Below are 16,383 nucleotides of genomic sequence, written 5' to 3'. Positions count from 1 at the left end.
CGGGGAGGCAGCGCCGCCTTTCCCCGTCTTGGGCCTCTCCTGGGGGCACCGGGGGTGGGCTGCAGCGGAGGGACACTCTTACGATTCTGTCCCGTCCTCTAAAGGTGATTTTAGGGATTTGAGAAGTTGCTTCAGACCAGATGAAAGGAGAAGGTTTCCAAATAATTTGCACGGTGTTTTCATTTTCAGTTCACATACAAGATGTGGGCGTTGAGCTCTGAGACCTCGTTAGCTATTTGATAAGGGTAACGAAGACCTAGAAATAAAATAGCTCTCAATCATAAACAACAGGATGAATTCACAGTTATGTTTACAAATGTCCAAATTAGAAATAAACAAGGTAATGCAGGAGAATCCTCTTGCTGCAGCTGGACAGCAACTTAGGCACATGAAAGTGGTTGCAGTCTATATAAAAGCTTTTGTCAGGTTTCAGTTCAAAGAAAAAGGCATGAACCCATATAGACAAACCGTATTGCTTTTCGGTAGAAGAGGCTTTGACATATTAGTGCGTCTTAAATGGAGAGCTGCGTTCTGTTCCATATAGAGCAGAGACCTTATTTCATGCCCAGTCCTTTAAATATATTTGTATGTATATGCATACATACAGTATGAATGAATGACCATATGGGAAGTCAAAGATATTCTTTATCTGCCTAGAGTTAACAACTTCTACATGAATATCTACTCCATTTCAGCTTAGATAGTTGAACTCATGCATCTTTCGTATGTAACTGAAGTATTTTACATGCCCCAAAACTTTAGGAGTTCAAATGAAATTTTATCGTTTTGTGATAAATTTCTGCCTCACTGAGGATAAATTCTGTACAATCTCTGAATTTTCAAAATTAATCAGTATTTAAGTTACTAGCATATGTGGGAAAAGCTATTGTGTAGGATAGGAAATGTATTTTTCCTCCTTCTATAACATACTTGCCTTGAATTTTCTAAAAAAGCCTTCAGCTCTGAGGAAAAAAAAAAGTGAAAGAAAAAATTGAGCCTTATTCATAAAAATTTACAATATGCTTGACTCCACTAGTGATTGCTGGACATCAGGAGAGGAAAGAAGTCTAGGTCTTTCTTGTTGGACCTTGACTTTCTCTGTCCTTATTAAGTTTCATCCTTTATCATCTTGCTACTCCGTGCAGAAGATAAGTATTGTCTCATCAGAACTTACCATCACATGAGATCCTGTCTGTGTGCTTGCACAGATAAGTTTTTCTGAAAAGAAATATGCTAATTCATTAATACAGTTTATATGTCATTAAAGTTACTTATACCTACAATAAAATATGAATTTCAAAGTTTATTGGAGGGTTATTTATCTCAGTGAAAGTTTATTTGGGGTTATTTATCTCTAAGGTGCCAGCTCATTAGATACTTGCATAAAAGGCTTTATTTTATCTGCTTCATGCCTGATAGTGTCTAAGGAGCAGAACTCTCCTCCCACCCAGCTTTACTCTTTGTGCAGTCCAGCATCTGTGCAGTGCTGGAGTGCATAGGTGGAATGAAGGAAGACAGGCCAGGCTGTGCTAATATTTTGAGATTTCCTTGTTCACTAAAAGAAGCCTTCATTAGATTTTCATGAGTAGCTCAGTGGCTAAAGGGCACCCTCAGTAATCCCAGGATGTTTTTTGGACCAGAGTTACAGCAGAAGTACAGAATTGTTTGATGGGGAATTCCAGAGTCTGTCAGACTTGAAAAGGTAATGCTTTTATTAAAGTTACTGCTTTTGTGCAATTGAGACAAACTTTTGATGTGGATCTTGGCTTTATCTAGTCAATTAGTGTGGAGGTGTAATTTCCAGTAACATTTAGTTTTGAGTATTAAATTGCCTCAGAGATTTGTTGATTTAATAATACTTAATTTATTCTTTGCTTTGAAATAAAACAGAAATGGTAAAAAATAAATTACATGTTACGGAAAGTTTCATATTACTATGTTTCAGTGAAATTGGTGTTGAGGATTCATTTTCAGTCCTGTGGATTATCTATTCAAGTAAAAGCACCTGTGAGTTGGAGGGCTTTTAGTCTGGATTCCTAAAGAAACAAGGTGTATACAATTTTATCAGCTGTCTGGTCATCTTCACTTGAATTCATTATCCAATTATCCAGCTTCTTAAGGGAATAAAAGTCTCAGGGATGACTACATTCTTTCCAACTTGGTGGAAACTGGCAGTGAGTAGACAAGAGAGACCTGCATTACTGCTTCAATGAGAGAAGGGCAGACAGGACTTGATCACGCAGGGAGTTAGCCTACTCGTTGCACATAACTGAAATCATGCTCTCTTGTTGGTTGGAGATACCAGAGGGAATATGAGGAGACCTGGGATTAATCAAAACACACATAGGAGGCAGGCATAGGGAGAGACAGAACACAACTATCTACGAGTCCAGGCTTCAGTAGCACCACTCTTACTGAGTAAGTCACTCTTCATTCTGCTTTTCAGTGTTTCTTCCATTTGTGTTGGGACTTGAGAAGGATGAGTTTCATCGTTACGCATAAAACATAGTGGTGATTTAAGCAGCACCTAACTTTGTGTGGGCACTTGCCAGGTGCAGCATTTCCCCACAGTGGAGAGGGAAGGTAGCAACGTGGAGCTGGTGATGCCAGGTGTATTCTCCCTCAGAGTCCCTTAGGGTCTGCAGGCAAGAGGAAGTGTGCTTGCATTGCTCCTCTGCAATTCTGTTCCTGCTGCAGAAAATCGGATCAAATCAAATCACTCCCAGTTCTGTGGGAAGACACTGTTCCTCTTCAGTCCTTTTTGCTGGATTCTGAAGAGACTTGAGCATGAGTTTCTCCAACAGCAGCAAAACATGAAAGCTGCTGAGCCAAAGTTGATGCACTGATAGTATAGTTCACAGAACAACACAGAATTTTCTTACAATACTTTTTTCTCTCCTCTTTAAGAATTGAAGGAAGCTGTTGAAGAAATACTGCCATTCTTGAAGAAAGAAAACGTTAAAGTTTATTACTTAAGCAAGACATCTGCTACAGAAGGAGTTGAGAGCTTTCTTGATAAAGTAGATGCTGCTTCAGATGAGCCTACTCCGTTGTCTTGGAGATCAGATATAACCTGTAAAACTCCTGCCATGTACATTTACACTTCTGGTACTACAGGTAATGTAAATTCACAAAAACTATATGGAAGGCCACACATTCCTCCTGACATTGTGATTTTATAGTAAGGAAAGAGAATCTGTTACTTCACATTAATTCCTACTCTCATTCATTCCCCCTCAGGAAACTGAAAATCTGATACGTGTATGTAAAACCAAAAAGCACGTAGAATATAGGCTGACTTTAAGCACTAAATCTGGGAGGAGGGACTGAAGTAAAAGCCAATTAAACATACAGGTTTTATGCCAGTAAAGGTTACTAGACATCTGCTATCTCTTATCCCTGGAGATACTGCTAGCCTAGGTATGTGTCTTGGCACCAACCTTATACTCAGTATCTGTGGACCATGAACTCTAAATGCTGGCCACTAAGTTTTTGGGTGTCAGAATACCAAAAATAGTGAGGGCAGCACAAAATACAGCTAGTCATGGCCACTGTGCAAAATTGCAGCTGGTATAGGAGCTGCAACCTGCCCACATAAACGCATCTAGCATTAAGAGCACTGAGCCACAGCAGAAACTGGGTGACAAGGATGCAGATGAAAACAAGGCCTGAAAGACTCAAACCTATAGCTTTGGTAGGAGGAGCACGGTATGCCTCCACACTAGCTCAGTCTTTGAGTCTCTTAGGGCAGGAACTCCCCTGGAAGGGAGGAAGTACAAATTTGAATCCTATTTGGTCTGCAGAAGGCAAATAACTCTGGTGTTCTTCATCCTTGTTAGGATGTTAGCCTTGTTAGGCTCTAACATCTCTGTTCTTACAGAATAGGCAAGCATCATTTTGTCTTCTAGCATCTGTTTCAGCAAGTAATTGGTTCAACTGTATCTGATGGGAAACCAAGGAGAGATTTTGTAGTATGAATTCCAGTTTCATCTAGGATGATTCAGAGCTGCAAGGAGATACTTAATTCCAGGAGAGATGCCAGATCCGAGATTAACCTCTGTTTTAGCATTTCCATTCCCTTTGCTCAGCATGCTTGATTCTCCAAATCCCATTTCCTCATTCTCTATGTAGTTGTTATGCCTAGGTACCATAGTATTGGGAATTTGGGCACTTAACAGGGGGTAATCACCTAAAAGTTACATGTGGGAAGACATATCCTCACTAAGGCTAAATGCCAGTGTGTTGCATAGACACAAGCTGCATACCTCCCTGAACTTTGGAACTATCACTTGCATCAGTGAATGAGGAAAAATCTTCTCTTAAGCCCTTGTGAAACCAACTGGTCTTACTATGTTTATTGTTCAAGTGAAGCTATACACCTTTTTGCTTGACTTTAAACAGGTCTTCCCAAAGCTGCAGTGATTAACCATGAACGCATAATGCTAGCTTGTGGTTTGTTTGATGCTGGCAATGTTACCTCGGAAGATATTGTGTATACTGCTCTACCACTCTATCATAGCTCTGCCCTCCTCGTTGGAGTCCATGGATGTATCATGAAAGGTACTGTGCACTTGACTAGTATGAATGAACGTGTTACTGTGCAGAATTCATGTACAGATAGGGTCACAGATACAGTAAGCCTTTCCCTAGCTACCAAACTTTGAGATTAAATACTTGGTTATACATGTCTCTGCTACCAAAAACTCCGTAAGTCAAGAGACATTCTCGTTTCTCTGTCGTCTTCATGTGACTTGCACAGATCTTCACCCTGTACGAATTTTATTTCATCACCTGGACAAACAGGATATATCCTGTCTTGCATGACAGCTCTTTGCACAGTTTTAGGGTAAATTAGTACCGAGTTTCATCCACAATAATAGCCTTCAACTTCTGATGAATAGAAATAGAGGTTAAACCAATTATTCAGCATGGATTATATTTCAATACGTTTTAGGAAGAGTACTTCCAAAAGCTATATAACCCTAATTCTACAAGTTTCCTACAATGTTGTGCTAAGAAATTCTATAAGGTCTTATGATACAATAAGAATTGTTCCTTCTGTTATTTGTTTTACTTCTTTCCATGCAGGTGCAACTATTGTTTTGCGTGCCAAATTTTCAGCAAGCCAGTTCTGGGATGATTGCAGAAAATATAACGTAACAGTGATACAGTATATTGGGGAAGTGCTTCGGTATCTATGCAGTGTACCATTGGTAACATTAACTGCCTTTCTTTTTTGGCTAATTAAATTACTGGGAATATTTGCTATATTATGCTTAAAATCTAACCATAAGTGGAGGGAGGAAAAAAACCCAACAAAAACCTTCCCTAACAAGGTCTGTAATCTCATTGCACACTAACACGAACTTTTTTCAAAGAAAAAAACCCGAGCTTTTGGCTTGAAATAATCATTCGTTTGAATAGTGGAACAATGGCAATCCATTAATTGACATTCTGTTAAAATTGATAGAGAAGACAGTTACCTTACATGAACACTCCAGCTGCAAACCAAAAATGAGGAGTTCTCTAGGAACCAGTGGACCTGTGTTTTGGGCAATGTGAGTTTTGGGATTTTTGTAGCTAGGATGTCCTAACCCAAGGTAGTCAGGTGATCCCCAGGTGAAAGTGTTGATGTGATTATTTAAAGAGTACCCCTTCTGAAGATGCACTTAATGTACTGTCTTCACAGGGTACCTATTCATAGGCACTTCCCTGCTGAGATCCCCGCAATCATATTAGTTAATCCTTAATTTCAATTGTAATTTTCAATTACATAGAATGACTTTCACAGAGGTAGGCCTAGTGAACTGCAGTTAGAATTTAGTAAGAACAAAGGTGGTATCCATCAGTCTTACCAGCACCATTTGATAGCCATAAGCCAGAACAGAGAATCAGGTTCACAGTTCCTTTGTAATTTATACCAAATATACAGAGGTTAATTCTGATATCTGTGACAGAGATATGAAATAACTTCACTGGAAATCAGTAGGATTCCTCAGGAATTAGGTATTTAAGCAAGATTCTGCTATGCTTTATATTATTTCTTCATGAGTTGTTAGCCCAAAATGAGCTGTTAATAAAATAAAGTTTTATAATAATCAGAAGACTTGTCCTCTGGATTGGGCCACTAGTTTTAATTAAAAAGTGTGGGTGGAAAAGATTTAAACTGAGTTAAAGAAACTGGGCACTTGAAACATATAGTTAAGGGTGGTGATAAGTTACATGTCAGTCCTGCAGTTCATTAGCAAAGTATTCATAATTAACCAATACCCAACTGGTATAAATAAAATAGGGGAAAAAGTGAAAAACTAGATTATCTCCTTTCATACAGAATGTTTAAATGCATAAATATGACTTGAGTCACAGGGCATGCTCTGTAAATTCCTGAATTCAACCAGTATCTCAAAGATGTGTACAGTTGCCAGCCAAGTATAAATTAGTTCCCAAATTGGGTACGTTTGATAATGTTAGCCACACAGAGACATTTAGCTTAACCATTAAAGTGACCTGTTAATAAAAACATGAATGGCTGAACCTGAAGCCCACTAAATGATACAGTTGAGTAGTATTTGAGGCTGTCTTACAGATTACTTATTATTGGTGGCCGCTTATCTATAGAGGTTGGATTTTAAGATAGACACAGGTAGCTTAGCTTTCATTATTTAACATAAGGATTTTTGTTTACTCAGTACATAGAATTCAACACCAGTGGAGAAAACACCTTTACATAAGCAAGGTTTATAAGCTTAATATCTGATCCCATGTACCCATATGCATGCTACTTTGAGTGCACAAGTCTCCCAGAAAGATGAGATTAACATTTTAAGAATGCAAGAACTTGACGGAATGGATATTATTACTTAAACTGTCATGGTGCTAAGAGGGCTTGGCCTGTTACTGCAGATGTAACAGAGAGACAGTCTTTTCCATGAGGAACTCGCAGTATAAGCAAGATCCATATTGATGTAGGGTGTCATCTGTCTTAGCTAATGCCATTTCATTATTGAACTTCCTTGTTGTGCTAATAACTTTTATGTGTGCTATCATTTCTTTCTGATTGTATTTCCAGCTAACTTATGTAGTCATTTCAGAACAAATGAACAGTCCGAGTATTATAGAAATTACCTTAAGGGTGAATTGTTGAGTTCTTCCTTCCTCCTTTCATTAACTGTGACTAATTAATGGCTAAATAACAAATTTTCTTTATCTGCCTAAGCCAATGGGGAAGAAAGATTGAAAATACAGATTTAAGAACAAAAAAAGATGAGGGACAATGTGGATCCGAGCAGCATCCTGTCCCCAGTGAATCATTTCAAAATAAAATGTTTAAGTTCAGATGTATAAATGCCCAATCAACTGGACTCTCACTCTGTACGGTGTTGTAGAGCATCATCTACAAAACCCAAAGATTTTATAAAAAGTGAACAGCAAGTCATTTAGACACTATGCAGAATTTCAGCCGATTTCATTGTTCTATTTTAAGCTTGGTTCTGTGCTAACATGTTAATGGCAGATCTCTCAATATCACAGAGAGGACTATATATTAATGTATTTCTTCTTTAGATTAAATTTAAACATCCATTTCTAGACTATTCTGCAGAAAAGTAATAATAATCCAGAAGTGATATGACTGAAGTCCAAAATAAAATTAAAGTTTTACAGATTTAAAAATTGTAGCCATTTTATTGTGGCATTTTTTGGTCTTTTCTGGGAATATGACACTATAAGACCAATCCATGTTTGTGTAATGGCCAGATTTCTCTCTTGAATTGCTCCTTGAAAGAGCATTTTGCAAATCCAGTGTTCTGTGCTCATCTTCCACTTCGGCCATCTACTGCATTGCCCTTTGCACTGTATTTCCGGAAAGACACAGAGCCAACATACTTATTCTGCACAAATACACATTCCAGTCTGTTGCTGATAGAATAGTCTTACTCTATCAATGTATTCCAAGTTAAGAAGCCAATATATATTTAAAAAGACTCTTCAGGCCGTAAAATACTATTAAATTATGTAATAAAAGAAACAGTTGGAAGAAAAAGGCAGGAAGTGGGACAAAAGAGCCTTTCTGTATTTTGCTAAAATTCTCTCAAGCTATTGTTACTTATTAGTATGTTAGATATGTTTATGAATTACAAGTGTCTGACCCAATTCAGTACTTCCTATTGTTGAGGATAAATATAAACATCTACGGGAAGGCATAAATAGACTGCCATCCTCACTATGTGTTTATCGCTTTACTGTGTAAACAGGAAGATCTAATAGCACTATTAAAAGTGGTATGAAATGTGGTAATAGAATTTTTAGCAGGCTCAATCCTGCACTTACAATGGCAGAAGGGCTTTCCTTTCCACCCAAACACAATTTTAAATCCTGCAAATGTTTTGCTGAATTCAGGGTAAATTACACTCTTCTGCAGATAGTCACCACAAGGCTTACAAACAAAATAGTTTAACATGGTGCCTGAGTTTCATTCTGGCTTTCTGCACAGAATTATTTGTTCCTGTCTTCATCCAAATCAAATTAACTACTAACTACGGTTAGATATATAGCCTAACTTGCTCAGTAATTTCTTGTCTTTTTCCACATCAAAATCGTGAACTTAACTGTAATGATGTTTGCACACATTTTGCTTCAGAATATGCTCAATACTTTTAGACTAAAGTTTCCTTCAGAGTTTTCCAGAAGTAGAAATTCTGTTTTCACTCAGCAGAAATGTGAATTCATGACTGTTTCTTGTTTCTAGAGAAAAAACGATCAGGATCACAAAGTCAGACTTGCCATAGGAAATGGAATAAGGGCTGATGTTTGGAGGGAATTTATCCGAAGATTTGGAAATGTTAATATTTTGGAGTTTTATGCATCGACTGAAGGAAACATTTCTTTTGTTAATTACACTGGAAAAATTGGTGCAGTGGGAAGAGTAAACTGCCTGCAAAAGGTAAGAATAACAACAAAACCTGGCATTTTGTTCTTCTTGGTGAAGTTTGGTGTATTGCCAAGGGCATGTACCAGGCCACTTGTATGAAAAGTTGGGAAGAACCCAAGGCTCAGTTACGAATTTGTTTAGGGAGAAGATTCTCCCCAAGTACAGTCTACAGCTGCCCATGCTAGATATCACAGATATCTCTTGCTAGTTCAGGCAAAAGAACATTTAGACTCAACACATCCAGTTGAAATGTGATGAATTTGGCTTCTGTTGAATAGAAAGCTGACTATGTAGTATAATTCTGAAAATATTTTTCAAAGATTGAATATTCACGTGTATACATTTTGCAAATTTTCACTAGAAGATCTTACGCTATGAGCTGATTAAATATGACGTAGAGAAAGATGAACCAGTCCGAGATGAAAATGGATACTGCATAAGAGTTCCCAAAGGTAAAAACTTAACTCCTTTAAAAAATTTCAGAAGGGTATTTACTTTTTAACATTGTATCTCTTTGCATCACTTCTATCTGGAAAGATGCTAAGAATTGCCATTGAGTAAGCCAGGTTTTTAAATACAAGTTAGAAAATATGTAACAAATCACATACTATTGTAATACAGCTTAACAGAAAGGTAAAGTACTTAGATTTTAATAACTTGTCTAGTTTTAATAGTGGACATGCTAACATTTTTGAGTAGCAGGAGCTATTTAATTCTTCTCAGACTTTGTACTTAACATGCCACCAAAGAAACATTTGCAAAATAGAAAGCAGTACTCTTTTCCAGCAGTGGCTGAAACTTTTTGCCATTGGCAATAGAGAAAGCACACATGAAAATACTTTTTTTATAATATATCTTAATATCAGTTTTCATAGGAGGGGTTTATATATTGGCACAGGCAAACCTGTGTTTAAACCAGATACTTGTGATACTTCTTGATTTTGTTGCATTCTGTTACATGTGTAGTCATTACTGTGAGTGAGGACAGAAATGCTTACCTTCTCTGTGCATAAGGGAACAGGTGGACAGGTTACCAACTGTCTTAAATTCTCATTGCTGAGGAATATTGAGTGTCTGCCCCATAGACGTACTCTCCTATGCCAACTCTCCCTACACAATCTCTTGAGTTGGGATGAGGAGGGATGCGCACACATATTTATTTAAGTGCACCCAATGTTTAAGTTGCTGAACTGCAGAGACGTGGAAAATATCTGCAATGTAAGAGAGAAACCCATGAAAAAAATGTAAAATCCCAGGCTTGATGGGGACAGACTGTAATTTATTTTGTATAGAGATAAAATTCACTCCAGTGTGTAACATCCATGCAAAGCTCTATGTAGTGTGGGGTTGGGTTTCAATTTACATAAACATATAGGTGTTCCTGCTCCCTTCATATATTACTCCAGCTCTAGCACATGAAAGACTAAAGAACATACTAAGCATCCTTTTGGTCTATTTTGCATTCAGAGTAGGCAAGCTGAACTCCAATATTTGGTTCCTAAATCCAACTGAATCTTTTGGTTGAGGGGTAAGGCTGCCTCACGCCAACTGAGTTATGTAAAAGTAGCCGGTACCAATGGTCACCTTCCAAAGACATGCCTGATGCCGTGTGTAAGTTTCCTTTGTAGACACAGCTCCTATTGAGTCAGGTGTTTTAAACTGAGATTTATGAAGCTGTCTGGAGAAACTGGGCAACTATTTTCCACTTATCAGACAAGACCTCAGAGATTCTGTTCTGCTGCATTAATACAAGCAGGTGATAAATTGTATTATCTACTAGCATTTTGGGGAGCTAGTGAATTGAGAGGACAAGGTGAAACTCAATCTGTACCTCCATAACTGATTTTATGATGATGATTATGACAAAATTCTCAACTCTATACATCTGCAAACTTCACTGATGTAATGAAAATTAGTTATTTTTTGGCAATTTACATTGTGCTTTGTAAACAAATGTTTTTCTTCTTCGTAGATAAACCTGGACTACTGATCTGCAAAATCACCCAATATGCACCATTTAGTGGCTATGCAGGAGCAAAACAACAAACAGAGAAGAAGCAATTAAGAGATGTCTTCCAAAAAGGGGATTTATATTTTAATAGTGGTGACCTTTTAGTGATTGACAATGATAACTTCATTTATTTCCATGATCGAACTGGAGACACATTCCGGTTAGTTTATTTATTTAAATACCTGTTAAAGAGAAAATTCGGACTCATTCTCAGGTTTGAATTCATATCTAGTATTTCCTACAGACTGACGAAGAGGAATTTCTCTGACTTCAGTCAGAAAAAGAGAGGACTCCAAGCCACCTTCACTGTTGTATTTTATCAATTGTGTTCACAGATTATACAGAGCTTACAAGAGGTTCAGTTTAGGGTGATGAATGAATGCTATTTTGAACAGTCAGAAACCAGTCACATTCATAGAACAAAAACATTGTGGTTTCACGTTCCCTATACTTCTAAAACTCAGAAAGCATAGAGCCTAGGATGGAATCTATGCTAAGTAATATTTGGGGGGTTTGTTTGTTTAGGGCCATTTTAAGCATGATTAAACTAAGTGTGTTAAATTCTTCTCAGATTTGAGTAATCTAGAATGCGTTGTTGAATTTTGCAGCAAGTTTTTCTCTACTTTTGATAACAAGTTCCTTGTTCTAGTGCAAAAGTGCTTTCTGATCTCAAGCTTAGTGCTCAGCCCATTGTAAAGTCAGACATTAAAACACTGGAAATGACTATATGTAATACGCATAGATATCATGACTAATGTCTCCTTATTTTCCAGGTGGAAAGGGGAAAATGTTTCCACAACGGAAGTTGCAGACATTTTAGGACTGATTGACTGCATTCAAGAAGTTGTTGTATATGGAGTATCTGTTCCAGGTACGAGTGAAATACTTGCAGTATTTCAACAAAAGAATTTTTTAATACATTAACAAAATATCAATATACTGAACTGCAGAGTATAGGTAGCCCTACCTGAGCTTATTTTTTGTAAGCTACATTTGATACATTCTATCATTTAAATGTATGCAATATTAGTTAGCTAAAAAAACATAGCCAAAGCTTATATTAACATAGTATGACAAGAATACTAACAGGAGAATGGAAAAACATTTGAGATTAACTATCTTGGATATAAACATTGTTGTATCTTTTACAGGTATATAGCTCTGCAATTACTGTAGAGTGAGACAAACAAAATAGACTTGAATTTCTAGAAGAACAAGAATGGCACTTAAGAAATTTATTCTTCCCTTTTTCACCTTTCTTTAACAATCTGAAGGAATGGAAGTAGTTCTGACATGTTTACTGCCTTTTTTCTACTCATCAAAAATCTGTGAAATCTTTGAACTTTTATAAACTCTTTAAGGGCTTATGGCAGCATTTTTTTTTCTTTTCTTTCTTTCTTTTTTTTTTTTTTTAATTTGAGAGGTACTGCTGCTAAAGGCACATTCCCAGAGACATTGGAAGACAAAAGAGGGAACAGATAGTTTTACTCTACTTTCTTGTCTCCTGTGTTTTGGAGGTACCTTCCTGTCCATATTTCTCACTTACTCAAGATCCGCAGGACTCCCACTCTAGCTCCTCACTCCATTTGGGTTGTGATGGACAGTTAAAACAGAACCCATTCTTACGGTGTAATGTAAGGATCTGAAATCAAACAAGGTTAGATTTGATTGAAATCCTGAGTATTGCATTGTGCAAGTGGTTTAGACTAGGTGGCATAATACATTGCATGCCCTTAGAGTAGTCTGAGGAGGAGGAGGAATTTTGGAGCCCGTATTAACTAAGTTAACAGGTATATTAACAGGTATAACAGATATATATATATTAACAGATATCACACTTCTCCAGAAAGGCTCCCAGACTACAGTATATCATAATTTGGGTCACATCAGTGACAATTTAGTATTTTGGAATTGAAAGGCGTGTTAGAGATGCCGCTTTTCCTATATCCACCACTTCCTTCCACCATTCACCATGTGAGAGATTCTGTTAATGTGACAATCCACTCGCTATTTCCTCTACTAAAAGTGGAAGACATGAGACTAGAAATGCCCAGTGTTTCTGAGGCTAGAATAACAAGGCTGTTTATAAACCAAGATGATCTATCAGAATAATGAATTTAATTCAAATAAATAAACTTTTTATTAATCATGTATGTCTCTGCTACACCTATTGATCTAAAATTAAAGCCTCTCTCTTTAAATCGCTCTTGTTTTCAGTTGCTTTGCGGTAGGGATAAACACACAGCTGCCCTAGGAGACATTTCAAAAGAAAGGTAACAACATAAATGATCTAGAGTTCTTTATGTATTTCTCAAATTACACTTTAGGAGATGAGGAAAATATGCTCTTATTCTCAATGCTCTTGTAAAACCACATAGAAGAGGTGTTAATACCTAATTATAGATCCACTTCATGGAAAAAAAAAATGTTGTTCAAACCAGTTCTCACATTACATTTGTGTAAGAACTGGGTGGATTGTGGTTTGGTTTTTTTTTTCTGTTTCACATGGCACAGAAATATTCCTACTTTAGTAATGCAGCTGGGGGTGATAGTATACATCACCTGAGAATCCATTAATTCAACACTTTAGCGCTTGAAAAAACAAATTGGAATTCCAGGTGTCATCAGTACATGGTGTTAAAGGCAAACAGAAACAAGACTCAAAAGAAACTGAAGAACAATTAATTTTAAACTAGCATATGCTTGTGCTCTACTTTTCTTTAAGTATTAGATGCTACTTTCCATTTTCACTTCCTCCTGTACACAATTATGTGAAAGCATTCATATGGTTCTAATGTAAAACTTCGTATAAGAATATTACCTATTTCTTCTTGCATTACCTGTAATCCCAGAAAACAGAAGGAACACCAAAAGGTTTGTGTTTAAATGGTGTCCCATCCCTCAACCACCAAAAAGGGAGGGAAGAAGCCCTCTTGGTACGTAAAACAAGTAAAAAATCAGAAGTACTTGGATTTTTGCAGCGCTTAATTAATCATTCATATGGTAATAAACAATGGTAAACTGGGTCTTATTCCTTTCTGTCCTCTTTCTCGATGGATGAGCTTGTCAGCACAAGTACAAGCAGATTTACCATGATTTATTGTAAATTTACCCAAACAGTTAAATGCTGCTGCAGGCAGACTTCTGCCTCAGTACTGAGACCTAATTTTCCAAAGTCTTGCCAAAGACTTTCAAAAGAAGGGTGATTTTCAAAATGTCTGCCATCTGTAATTCTGATGCTAGACTTTCGAAAGAGTTTGGCATCTAGAATGCTTAAGCCTTAAGAAAATCTAATCACTTAGATGTCTAAAGGAAAATATGTTAGTATGTTTTCTAAAGTGGCTTAGAAGGAAGGGTTCGCTTATAGGAGGGGGGGGGGGGGGGAGCGGTGGAAGGTTAGCCTGAAGTTCAAAGTTAGATATGAACTACAGTTATTTGCTGTCATTATTCCTTCAGGTTATGAAGGCAGAATAGGAATGGCATGTATTCAACTAAAGGACAACTGTGAATTTAATGCAGAAAGTACTTACAGACATGTTAACACTCACCTTCCAAACTATGCAAGACCTCGTTTTATAAGGATTAAGGTAAACCAGTGTTCCTAAGTAACTTCTGTGTGTCTGTCTGGATTGTGTTTTCTCTCTTTTCTGAGGACTATGGACTTTCTAGTTATACTAGCAATTCTCAAAAAGGCTTCTTTTGTCTCTCACTTGCTCTTGTCATTTACCAATATGAAAGTAGAACTCCGCCCAGATGTTTCAGTTCAGCCTGAAAAAAACAAGTTGCATGAGCAGCTACAGAATACCTGGCATATTTTAACATATAAAATCAGGAAGATCTCTTAGTGGAAAATACATTTCCTGTTGGATTCCTTCAGCACAGTAATACAGCTGTGTTCTCAGTTTAGGGCAGCTCCATCTACAGAGCTGTTCTGTGCAAAATAAAAGCTTGCAAGAGAGCTGTCTTTTGCAAGAGAGGCCTTAGATTTTTATCTTACCAGTGAATAAAGAGCCGAATTCTAAACTGAAATTTAACTTGAATTAGGAAAATGTTGCAAGAATGTCACTCTCACCGTACTTCTCAAGTTATTTAATTAAAATAAACATTGCTCCTTTGAGAAGGGTGGTGTATTCACTGAGATGATTCAAGAGGACTAACACAGAGATACTAGCATCTCTAATTATTTAATCAATCTTTAAACTTTTGAGTTTTACAAACAAAACAGTTGACCAGTCAAGGTAGTGGTTTGTCCTGCCATCCCACGTAAAGTACAGTGAGTCTTGCCCAGTCTCCAACTGCCATTTTCTTTGCTCTTCTTTTCTGAGAAAAATTCTGCTGTTTTTTGATCCGAGAACATAATTAAATAAATTTCTGGATAAAACCCTTGATTCTCTCTGACTAAAAGCTGAAAACTAGTGTTTTCCTGCCTCATTTAAATAGAATACTAAGGTAAGCCTTTCAGTAATGTTTCTGTGGCCCCAGCACTTCTTACATTCAGAGTAATTACTGGCCCATGTATTCCACAGTCCAGTTATTATCTGATGAATGCAGATAGTTTAGATGTCTGTTAGTAAGGCTTCAACTACTGTGCTGTATGGGTTTTCTTTAAATATGATTCCCTTTGAATTTAGGAAATCTAATCTAATTCCCACAATTATGTGCTGACGTTGGTAAGTAGAGATGTAATTTTATTTTGTAGAGTGCCATTGAACTTACAGCAACTTTTAAGTACTGTAAAGTACAACTAGTGGAGGAGGGTTTCAATCCAGCAGTCATCAAAGATCGCCTGTATTTCCTGGATGACAAAGAAAATCTGTATGTACAAATGACCCAGGACATTTACAACTTAGTAAAAAAACATGACTTCAAATTGTGAGCATGGCAAAAAAAAAAAAAAAAAATCTGTGTTTTGTAATACTCAGTTTTTAAAGCATCTGTTATTCTAACCTTGCCAGGAAATCCCATTTATTAATATTAGCAAATATCAGTACCTGAAATAAATTGTGAATGTGAGATTGTTTTAATAAAGCAGAACTTTTCCAACTCTACTTGTATGTTAGCCTGGCTTCTCCTCTCCTTCATACTTTGAATCTTACCTACCTTCTTACTGTGTATGGATGTATTGTTAATGTTGTGAATGTTAATATTGTGCACCTAAGCAGGTGAAAGTGGGTTCAATATAAGACATCTTTATGCAAATACATTTATATTAAAGGGCGATCCACTGCATTAGTAAGAATTACATCCCTAAGTCAAAACACAGAACTCTTTAAAAAGACCATTAATGAAGCTTACAGTTGTCTCAAATTAACTAATCAAAAAAAGTCTGTATTATATGCTTACATTAACTTTTATCCATTGCAGCAGAGATGCCCTCTTATTTTTTTATGCACCAAATAATACATACACAGAATGAGAACAATTTATAAGAACTAAGACGTAT

The 16,383-nt window shown here is 36.9% G+C and overlaps 1 protein-coding gene across 1 annotated transcript; it reads left to right on the top strand.

The window, feature by feature from the left end:
* Nucleotides 1-2,907: 2,907 nt before the first annotated feature.
* On the top strand, nt 2,908-15,816 carry SLC27A2 (solute carrier family 27 (fatty acid transporter), member 2; the record flags this gene model as incomplete). Its single annotated transcript, XM_009588038.1, has 9 exons — nt 2,908-3,117; nt 4,402-4,560; nt 5,089-5,213; nt 8,747-8,941; nt 9,291-9,381; nt 10,902-11,100; nt 11,714-11,811; nt 14,397-14,527; nt 15,640-15,816. Coding segments are annotated over 9 exons (1,385 nt in total), but the record flags the coding sequence as incomplete, so codon positions are not given.
* Between the last annotated feature and the right edge of the window lie 567 nt (nt 15,817-16,383).

Source organism: Fulmarus glacialis, unplaced genomic scaffold, assembly GCF_000690835.1.
Source record: "Fulmarus glacialis isolate BGI_N327 unplaced genomic scaffold, ASM69083v1 scaffold32961, whole genome shotgun sequence".
Taxonomy (NCBI): domain Eukaryota; kingdom Metazoa; phylum Chordata; class Aves; order Procellariiformes; family Procellariidae; genus Fulmarus; species Fulmarus glacialis.
Note: the sequence above shows the minus strand (reverse complement) of the source record. Positions and strands in the feature narration are given on the sequence as shown.